The 11463-nt window shown below is 34.7% G+C and overlaps 1 protein-coding gene across 1 annotated transcript; it reads right to left on the bottom strand.

Annotated features, from left to right (window-relative positions):
- Nucleotides 1-703: 703 nt before the first annotated feature.
- Nucleotides 704-9660, bottom strand: LOC131033586 (uncharacterized). The gene is made up of 14 exons (XM_057964817.2): nt 9349-9660; nt 8313-8943; nt 4229-4310; nt 4038-4094; nt 3426-3481; nt 2981-3212; nt 2761-2847; nt 2597-2671; nt 2430-2513; nt 2245-2309; nt 1803-2052; nt 1609-1697; nt 1170-1284; nt 704-1072 (listed from the first exon to the last, which is right to left on the bottom strand). The coding sequence occupies exons 2-14, from the start codon at nt 8894-8896 to the stop codon at nt 1031-1033; spliced, it is 1818 nt and encodes a 605-aa protein (XP_057820800.1). The 5' UTR covers nt 8897-8943; nt 9349-9660; the 3' UTR covers nt 704-1030.
- Between the last annotated feature and the right edge of the window lie 1803 nt (nt 9661-11463).

Here is an 11463-nt window from a genome sequence, read left to right as displayed (position 1 = left end):
ATTTTCTAGGATGTATATGCTATTCAATCTGGGGACTGTCATGCAAAGTTAACTGTTAAAATATAAAGCCTGATTTAATCAACATAACGGTTAAATTTGTAGCATGGTTTTTAGAGCTGTACAACTCTCTACAGACCACCCTGTTTAGACAAATGCCATTGTTAAGGCAGTTAATTTGATGCTAGCCCTTTAATTCTTCACATTAAAATACAATGTAGTACATGACAGTTTTTTGTTCAATCTTTCCACATTTACATGTTCAGTTTATCAGTACCAGTACCACGGGAGTCATGTTGTCTAAGAGACCTCTTAAAACTGTTAAAATTCAAAAATACATGATCTTAGTAAAATATATCATATTAACAGCAACCAAAAGCTTATTCAGCCCTCTCACCATAATATCTCAAGATTAACAGAAAACATAGAAAAAACATTTAAGAAAATGCCGAGACCCAATTTCTCCCCTGAGGTCTTGGCGATACATTTAAAAAAGCCATGTTTGAAAACAAAGAAAATAACAATAACATCATTGACAATACCCTTTCATATAAGAGATTAAAAGAGCCATCTTTTACCGCATCCTTGTAATGTTAAGGATTCTAGAATGCCTAATAGAGCTGCTTCATTAAATAACTTAATCCGCGTAGGTTATGAGAAAAAGAGCCATATTGAAGATATAAATAAAGTAAAACCACTAGCCAAGTAAAACACGAACAAGATTAAAATATACAAATGGCAGCCAAAGATGCCATCATACTTTCCATACAAGTTAGGCATTTAAAGAATTGGTCTCCCACGAAAAAACAACAGGAGAGAAATTGATAGGATGGATTGTGTACAAATAATAATCCAGCTGGTTCAGAAATGCCCAGCCAAAATGTAACAAACCAGCCACAAAATGATTCCAAGTAATATTGTCGTCAATGCTTTGTGTAATCGTGAGTAGATGTCCATTCACCTTTAACTTCATAAAAAACTAACCTAAAAAGCATGTTGTACTTGATAATTTTGGATATTTGATCCACGCCAATTATTTGCTATCAGGAAATTTTGCCTCATAGGTATAGGAAGGCTGCACAAAAAACATCACAAACCAAAAAATTAAACCATGGTATAAAAACTTGACCTCCAACAAGAAGTTGTATCTTCGTGTAACTCAAATAACATACCATGAATGTTGCTGTAATCATCTTGCCAGCAAACCATCTACCATGGAGAGCACGCTGTGCACCAACTGCAGATGTTGCACTGTCAAAACGCAAGTATACATGACCAGCACTATACCTGCCACAAAAAAAATGCACCCTCAAGACCAGATGTAAGATAATGAAAATATGGCTTAAATGACAATTATTTACAAGATCAGTGAACCCATTTTTAGTTTTCAAATAATACTATCAAGTTTCAACCTAGCGAAACAAAAAGAATTTCATCTGGCTGATGCCTACAAAAATTTTACCATATCCAATGAATAATTTGAAAAAAAAAATCATCTTAATTGAAGATTAAACACCAACTTCCCAAATAATCACTTCTATTGTAGGATCATAAGAGTAATCCTTTATGATAAGAATATCATAAGAACAATCCTTAGAATAAGAATCTTACTTGTCTACAAAAATATGCTTCACTGCACCAAATTTTGAGCACTCATCTTGCACATCCTCTTTAATATCCACGTCAAAATCAGGTTCAGTCTGCAATGCAATAGTCCAGTTATTACAAGTACAACAATGCTTTACTTGAAAATTATTAGAATAAAGACAAAAAAGAGCAGTCAAAACAGTTTGTCTTGCACAAACCTCAATCTTTGGATCAAACATATTTTTAAGCAACAAACAGTCACTAGGAACTCCAATAGGATCCACAGCTGGGGCAGCAGCAGCTGAGGTCATCATTGCAGAGCCTGGTAGCCCTGTATAACCAGGAATTGGAGTCGTTCCAAGTGTTGGAACAGGAGGTGGCACTAAAGTAGAAATACCAGGAACAGCTGACCCTGGGATGTTCAGAGCTGGATTAGCAAGAGGTGTGGTTGCAACCGATCCAGCAACACTGCAATAAACATGCCAAAAAAAAATATTATTGAACAAATCACAACACCTTTCACAAATATGAATTTCATCCATATAATCTCTACAAATTCAAATTTTGGTGCTCAAAGGCAAGGATGCAGGAATCAGACACAAAAATGATGATAAACAGTGATCATATTGACATTAGCATGGAAAGTAAGCAATACAATACCCTGTAGCTGTACCACTCCTATCCAATTTTTGCATCAAAATAGCTCTGGAGCGAGCATTGAGAGACTGCAAAAAAGAAAGCTTCAGATTACTGATACTGGCATGTATATTCTACTTAAATCAACTGATGTGATGTTAAGATGATTCACAAAAAATACTTTTCACGTGAGAATTAGTTTAACTTACTATGCCACCCCCATCATCGTCATCGAAGTCACCAGCATTTGCACCAAGATCTTGCATTCCCATTTGGTCAGACACTGCTGATACCTGTTTTCCAACACAAACATCAGGTTTACATTCTAATCAAGGTTATAATCCTACATACAAGATCAAACCAAAATTGTCCGAACCTTGATGATTCGACCAGCAATCTCTAGCTGACCATTAAGGCTCTGTGCAGCTCGCGCATCCTCAAGTCGTGCAAACTGCAAGCACAACAAAATTTTAGATTTACTCTCTCTTCAAGACAACCATTAAAAAATTGTTTTCTCTGTGATAGAAACCAGAAACTTACTTGAACAAATCCAAAACCCTTGCACTGGCCAGTCTCTGGATCTGTAGGTAATTGTACAAGCTCGACAGAACCAAATGGTTCAAAGACCTGTGAAAAGCAATAACCACAACTAAATTAAACACCATAACACAAAGAATAATATTGATTCCTAATTCAAAAACAATAAATTTGTTTACTAGATTATCAGGCAAATTTCATGAATTTCAAAATCTCTATATACCTGTCGAAGCTGGTCTTCTGTTATGTTGAAATGTAGATTTCCAACATATAACCTTCTAGCTCCACCAGAATAGGGCCCAATCATACCACCAGCACCAGCAACGGCAGCATTTGATTGAACTAGATTCTTTTCAGCCTCTGATGGTTTAACCATTACAGGCTGACCAAGGAGCAGCTGACCAGATAGTGCTATTGCCATTGGAACTGACATAGCATCATAAAACTCAATGTACCTACAAAATATTAATATGATATATGAGTCCACAATGCCAAGGACAAAACCTTGCAATCCAAAATTAATAACAATTAGGAGACCTAAGTTTAAATTTAGCCAATTTGAAATTAATAACAAGGGGAACCGAGTTAACTTTCAAGTAGAGGCTTTAGGATGACATTGTAACATGCTAAAAATATCAAAAACTGGTCACTTGAAGCAAACTACATACCCAACACCTTTTGACCGCCTTGAATTGCGGTCCATTATAAGCCTCACATCACGAACCTGCAAGAATTCCAAGTAATAAGATTTAGCAAAAACATTCTGGATCCCAACTAGTTTTGGAAACTTACATCAATGAAAGCTCCAGCTCGACAAGGCTAAGTGATAGACAAACAAGATGGCCACCTACAAGATGGCTAGTCAATTTAAAGGCCATCCACCCAATTTATAAAGACCATTAGCTCACACTCACCACATGCACAGAATGTTGAATCCATAAAAAAGTCATAATACTACGCCTCAATGAAAGATGGGTGCATTTACTGCAATAAGAAGCAAATGTATCTCAATGGTTGGTGGTAACACATGTTTGCATTACATGCATCTAATGTACAAACTTTTGGAAAAAGGTCAATGTATGATCATCAAATATTGGCAATATGGAAACATATGATGTCTACTAACAAACTTTATACCATATCAATAAATTACACATTCAGTAGTACATACAAAAACAGCATGATCATTACCCCATCTATCAAGCAACATTACACAGTGAAGAAATAGCCAAGTAAAAATTATCTAATATGTACTATATATACAAATTATATATACTAACCTTCCCAGCTCTTGAAAAGAACTCATATACATCTCTTTCATCTGCCTTCAAGCATATCTGCAAGATGAAACAAATAATATTACAAATAAAATAAAACAGATCTCTAAGGTTTGCACCAATGTGACTGAAAACAATGGTGTATCAGAACCACAGCAGAAACTATCCCCGTGAAAAATAATCTAGAACCACACCTGGTAAGCAAAAACAGTCCTCTGATCCCTCTCTGGATCAGCTTCTGGCTCTGGAGCTTCTTCCTTCCTTTCCTTGAAACGCCTACAAGACATATGCAAGACTTAGGCTATTATACATTGCAGGCTTGAAAACTAATCATCAAACAAACTTTAGCAGCATAAGGTAGAAAAACCACCAGTGAACTTATCAACGCAATTAGCCTCTGAATTACATGAATCAATAGAAGTACAATATCTCTGGATGTTTCCTGCCATCCAGAAAATAACTTGAAAATATTGTTAATACAATGTAACAATTACAAATCATTTAGAAGAACTCTATAATGATTGGATTGTGCATCTTAGATTCTTAAGTTATCTCCAGGCACACGAGAGCTCTACCAAAAGCAACCATCAGTTGTCAACAACACCATAACATTCAATACAGTAAATAAACCTGGTTTCTCAATAGTTGATCTTAAATTCAGATTTGATTAAGTTTTTGATAGTTTCACAAGGACCTCCTTGCATGAAACCACTATGAAAATGACGACTCCTAAATCGAATCAATAATGCATAACTAACAAACATGATATTTCCAGTCTATGTAAATGAAATATAGAATGCTTCTGGTTAGAACATGCAAGTATTCGCACAGATTTCACCAGAAGCATTCTATATTTCAATATATATAACTGCCATGTAGCAAATCTGATCAATCTGAAGTACCATAATTCAATGCTAATTTAAAACATTATTTCTACAAAAATAGCTGTAACCATTTTCTGAAAATTATAACATATAAAATCTCTTGATCACTTTCATTATCTTCATTCGAAAATGCTTAGGATGTTAAGTCTGTAGATACATAAATACAGCATGTATAGACCACAATTCTTTGATGTACACTAATCCTTAGATTATGGTTTTGACCATGGGAACCTTCCACTTATTGTAGATAGCTTTAGCACAAAGAAACACTAATCATGGTGAGGGGGCAAGCAACAAGCCAACGAACAGTCATGTTAGCAATCTGACCAAACTGCAAAGCAGTACGAGAAGCATTGACTGGATTATATAAATAGAAAACATGGAATGGAACAAATAGGATAACTCGTAACCTATGAAAAGTTGACTACAATAGAACTGATTTAAGACTTAACTAAATTATACAATATATAACAGCGATGTAACGAAACTATTGAGATTTGATGCAGCAAAGGAGGCTGGGTGGTAAGCATTTTGTATATCACAAGGTGGTGCCAGTTGATCTAATAACACCATTTTCAAACATCAACAGTTTTGTTGGTCAAAGGACAAAAACCCTAAAATGGCCACAAAAGTGCAGGATGACATATAATTGGCATTATGTAACTTCTTTCTCAAATTGAGTTAGCAACAATAAACTCCTCGTCAAGGCCATGCCTGTAATTTCAAGTCTATTGAGCAACCACTGTCTTCACAAGCACAAAAAGATGGATGTGAATCTCTGAATCAAAGCCCAAGGAGCACCCCACCAGCATTTCTGCAACAGAATTAAGTTAAATTAAACAATTTTGCACTGTCTTCCACTGTATAATTCAAATCATAACATGCCATCACCACAACATCCCACTACTGCAACCTGACCCACCCAAATATCATGCTGAAAGGTCCAATAACGGGTTTCAGAAATGTCTGTCAAAGAAAATTTCAAGACCCATGACCTGAGTTTCTGTGCCTGGCTCACTTGCCAGAGATTGCTCACGATTGCTCTAGCATATCTGCGCGTTTCCAGAACCTATAATTCAATATTCCATCCTTTTAAGAAAAAACAAATACAATACCAGACAAATAACACATCAAGTTTACCTTTGTTTGCAAAGTAACATTGTTATTAAGGATCATAATATAATCCAATTCTAATACAATCTAAAAAGGCCTGATAACCACATCAATCACTGGGAAACAATAAACAATTAACAACCAAACCCAACAATGTGATCGTGATGTTAATCATTAATCAAGCATAACAAAATTCCACATCCAAAAACACATAACATTAACTATTAAAATTTATGAGTAACTCAATACAAGGCAAGAATAAGCTGCACTATCAAAACAATACAAACACAAAACATTTACTAGCTATCATATAGTGAAATTTATGGCAACAAAAGGATCTTTAAACATTTATTTGCTCAAAATACATGTAAGGAGGCATATAACTATAAAAATATATGACATTCACACAAAGAGATGTAACAGGCAAACAAGGATTTGATTCTCATTTTGTATATATTACAGATTTTCCACCTACCTAATGGAACCCACAATAATCAGACCAAATTATCTTCAGAGATGAACAGCAATCTACACCATGACTACACTTTTACTTAATTATATTTTTTAGAAACTCAGATCCATACATAACTAAACAACTAACTACAAGGAACTGAACAACTGAAGAACTGAATCTGTATTGCATATTCTTTTACACCATTTTTTTCCACCTATTTCAATGTTAATGTTAATGCAACTAGCTTAAAGAAGCTTTATGTAATCAGAAATCATTAGCTTAACAGCAATTATATCAATGAAACATGTAATTGTTATGATTTTAATAACAGAAAATGGAGGGAAACATTCCGGTAGTTATTTAATACTTGAAATCTAATAAGATTATAGGGAAGAATTCGGTTGGAAAAAAGCTTGTACAGATAAATTGAATTTGACAAATTGTCAAGAAATGCATGTGTAATAAGTCTGTCTTCGCTTCCCAATCAATAGTTCCTCCAACAGTTAATCCACTAGCAACTATAAAAGAAATACGAAAAACAATTTCTCTCCAAATCAACTCTTACCAATTTTTTGATCTTCATCATTTGGCATGTACATAGGCAAGTCAAAATCATTTGATACTTAACTGTATTTCTGTTCTGATGTTAACTGTAAATGAAATCTACATGTTGTGTGTGACATTTTCAAATTTCAAATTCGCAGACACGTTTTTTAAAGAAAAAGGACCTCAATTTTCAAAATCAGGTAGGGGATATGCAAAATTCAGCAAACGTGTTCCCTTCTACTAAGTAAAACAACTAGATTTCTGATCAACTGTAAGCAGCCCTACAGGATGAAGTTCAGAAACACATTATCAAAATGATTAAATTCCATGCTCACCAAGAGAAAAAGACATCAGTATGGGTGCAGGAACTAGTAAGAGTACATGGATACTATTTACAAAATTGGGGCATGGGGTTTAAACAGGTATGGGCCCTGGGGCATCCCTTATGCACACAAATTTAAATTTGAAATGAATTATCTTAGACATTGAATTATAAATGAATATATAGCTATTCTTATAAGTTTTCCTCTGCTATCAGTCATTAGTGCAAATATATGCTGCACAAATCTGCAAATCTTTCTCCTCCTTTCCTTATATCAATATCCACTTAAGTGTTTTCCAATATATCAATTTCAACATATTAAATTCACCTTTACTTGTTTTATTGAGATATTAGATTCATCTTTTCTTATTTTACTTGGCTTTTACAGTATGAGACATCAGACAGTAACATAAGCTGACCCTAAAGGCTATTCTCTACTGCCTCTACTAGGGAGAGGTCCCCAGAAGATACCTCTGACGAGTTAATATGAGACCAAACCCTAACACATCAATGCACCACTATAATAAAATATTAAAATTCACTGGGAACCATAAACTCTCAAAAATTCACGAGGGACGACACTCAAACTTCTAGCAACCTTAGTAGAAGGTAAGACGGATAATACCACGTCCAAGACAAGTACCAGAGTAAAATTGTGATATACTAATAGGGAAACCTCAAAACTAAATAAGTAAATTGAACATTCAAGCACAATATCAGACTTTTGTCCACAAGTAATAAATTCTGATACACTAAAGAGTAAATTACAAATCTAAGTGAGTAAATTGAACATCTAGTCAACATTATAGGATTCAGTACACAAAATTTAAATTCTGATATGTAAATAAGCTACTTGTAGAACTCGGTAAGCAACAAATACATCAAGATAAAATTTTAAAATTCTGTCCAGCCAAAGAAAAATAAAGAATTAAGTGTGTGCAGATGAGTGAAGTGAGTACCTGCTGTCTTTCTCCCTGAGCTCCCTTTCCCTCTCTCTTTCTTTCAATTCTCTTTCCCTACTTATCCCCCGCTCCCGTTCTCGCTCACTACGGCGCCGTTCAGAGCTGCTACGGTGCCGTTCAGATCGGCTCCGGCTTCGACGTGACCGGTCCCTCTCCTTCTCAATTTCCCTAATCTTGTCTCTCTCCCTCTCTCTGTCTTTATCCCTTCCATTTCTGTCCGGGCGTTCCCTTTCTCTACTGCTTCTGTATCTGCCATCTTTTTCAACCCTCTCCAAATCCCTGGATCGCCCTTGCTCAGAGGGGGGTGACCTGCGATGAGAGGAACCTCTTATCGACCTCTCACGCTCTCGATCAGAACCCCTAACTCTTTCCCTCATCTCATCCTCAGACCTAGCCCTCTTCGAACGATGATGATCAGCACCATGTCCGTCTTCGTCACTTCTCCTGTGCTTAGAGCTACTTTTACCTCGCTCCTTGCCATCATCGTCTTCTCCTCGCACCCGACCATTATTATCATCATCCTTAATTCCTTCGGGATTTTCAACCGTCTTCTCTAAATAATCGTACTCGTCAAAATCCATCCTCACAACGCAGCCAAAACCAAACTCCCTCCGGCTGCTGCTTCAATCTATTCACAATAATCGAAAATTAGATCTAAAAATATCGAGGGTTTTTAAGCTACTAGATTCTTGAGCCCGAGACAAAAAATTTGCGTCCTTTTAAACGAAAATACATTACCAAATCAACAATGACAATAATTTATATAACAATCAACTAAAAACCGGAATAAGTTCAAAACCCTAATCTTTTTTTTAAAACCCTCGATATAGGCCCCCGCCCCAAAAAAAATGAAAATGTTCTGGGTTGGCTCATTTCGAACCGCTAAAGAAAAAATAGTGACTCGTTTATTGGACAACAGATTTCACCATCTCGCCCAGATTTAAATACAAAAATCCAAAAAAATCAAAAGGGTTTACAGTTTTTACTATGAAATATCACAATATTGCTGAGAAAACGGAAAAATGTAAAATACCTCGATTTGTTTCAGAGGGATGCGCTGCAACCCTTCAGCAAAAAGTTGTTTTGCTCCGCATCAAAAATCAACCGGAAAAAATTGTTCCCGATACAACAAAAGCTCCGAGGCAAACCAGAATGTAGCAAATCTAAAACTAAATTATAAAAACGACGAGAAAATAAGAGAAAATAACTAAAACATTATGAAAAGTCCAAAGAAGTCTCCTTCCCTAAGATTAACTAATAGGGAAATAGTCTCTTCATATCGTTTACAGTAACATAATTCCTGTTTCAACAGAACGGGATAATGTCCGATTCTCTTAATGTTCTGTTAATGAAAAAGACCAAATTTTGCTTTATAGGTGGTGTTGTAAAATTTTGGTGTTTAGTTGAAAAAATAAACTAAGCATACTTATTTTTAAAGGATATAGGTAAAGATATTTTGTTGAGACAACTATTATATTATTATATTATACTTAATATTAAATTTTTAGTATATTATGATATTATAATTTGTATTAATTTTATTATGGTTATCAAGGGTATTTTCCCAATTAAAGCGAGTTAAGGGGAGACTAATCTCTTGGGGTGTGAGTAAAGACCTCTACATTACACACACGTATAAACACAAAGTTATCCATTGCAGATTATTTTTTATTAAATTATTACTAAAATATGATTATATTATTATTTTTATATTACCAAATAATAATTTTATTTTCTATGTATCGACTCCTTAAGGAGAAGGCAGAATCGGCAGCTCACTTGAATTGTGGCCCTGAATGTCCCATTGTCCTAGATGCGGCTTGTGCTCCTGTGGATGATGACTCTGAAGATTCCCATTGATTCCGGTTGTCACCTCTCTCCGATTTCTCTGTTTCTTGGTTATTGTTTTTTTTGTTTAAAGGCCTTTGTTATCTACTTCCAGCGGTTGTCGACTGGTGTTTTGTACTTGTCAAGCCTCCATTGTTGATTTTTTTTGTATAGGAATAGAGCTATGGTAAGGGCTTTTCTTCTTGGTTCTTTCCCCCTACCGCTCTCACTAAACCAGGCCTCGTATTCTCCTATTTTTTATTAATACAAGGGTGTTGCCCCTCTACAGCTATATATATATATATATTCTTGAGGAAAGAGTGGACTTCACATAGGGACATTTTCAATCTTCCATAATTAATAATATTAGATTGAGATAATTACAAAGTTAATTAATTGTATGATGGAGATAGATCAATGGAAGGTGGAAGTGAAGATGTAATTAACATTAAATAATTAAAAATTAGTTAATTGAATGCATGGGGGAGAAAATAAAAAAATCTAGCATACTTATATTTTTTTTAAATCTATGTAAAATACACTGAAAGATATCAATTTTGTCATGTTTCCACCTGAGTGTTGCAACTCCCATGGGGTCGTAGCCCCCAATGTGGGAAGTCTACGACTCCATGGGATATCCATGAATAACATAAAGTAAATAGGTCCACGAAAGAGCACATAAACTGAGTAGCATGGTACCAAAGATGTCCGCTTATATTCCATACATATAAAGCATAACATCACATAATCTAGCATAATGTCCATAACATGAAACAATAAAGATCCATATCGCAAAGTCTAACACCACTATGAAGTAACTAGGGAAGGGTCTGACTGATTTAAATTATAAAGAGACATAAATATAACAATATTAATTCAAAAAAGAAATCCCATTAACAAATTTTCTATCACCAAAAAATTTAATTAAATTAAATTGAACAAAATTAAAATTCACTAAAAAATTTTAGAAAAATTTGATTATTGCAATTTGCATTAAATTTTATATTTAAATTTTTTAATAAATTTAATTATATTTTTTTAATATTATAAACATAAAAAAAATCTATCAAAATAATTAAATTCAAACATATATTAATAATTGGGTTGGGGCCCTAGCTCGATTGGTGAGAGCTTCTAGTGATGAAGCATGAGGTCTCGAGGTCTAGTCTCCCCTAACCCACGTGGTACCGAAGGACGTGTCATGATAGCGTCATGCATTGTAGTTTATAGGGGGGTGCTATACCCAATTCATGCAGTCTAAAAAAAAACATATATTAATAATTAAATTGAGTATTAATTGAAAAAAGCAATCTAAAAAAAA

This window comes from Cryptomeria japonica, chromosome 5 (genome assembly GCF_030272615.1).
Source record: "Cryptomeria japonica chromosome 5, Sugi_1.0, whole genome shotgun sequence".
In the NCBI taxonomy this organism is placed as follows: domain Eukaryota; kingdom Viridiplantae; phylum Streptophyta; class Pinopsida; order Cupressales; family Cupressaceae; genus Cryptomeria; species Cryptomeria japonica.
The sequence above is the reverse complement of the archived record's forward strand: the minus strand, read 5'-3'. Positions and strand labels throughout refer to the sequence as shown.

Excerpts from the sequence above, each read along its gene's own strand:
- LOC131033586 (XM_057964817.2), bottom strand. The coding sequence starts at position 8,896 with ATGGATTTTGACGAGTACGATTATTTAGAGAAGACGGTTGAAAATCCC. Across the intron at positions 4,095-4,228 it reads GGACTGTTTTTGCTTACCAG|ATATGCTTGAAGGCAGATGA; the intron begins GTGTGGTTCTAG and ends TTCATCTTGCAG. Across the intron at positions 2,848-2,980 it reads CAGAAGACCAGCTTCGACAG|GTCTTTGAACCATTTGGTTC; the intron begins GTATATAGAGAT and ends TGCTTTTCACAG.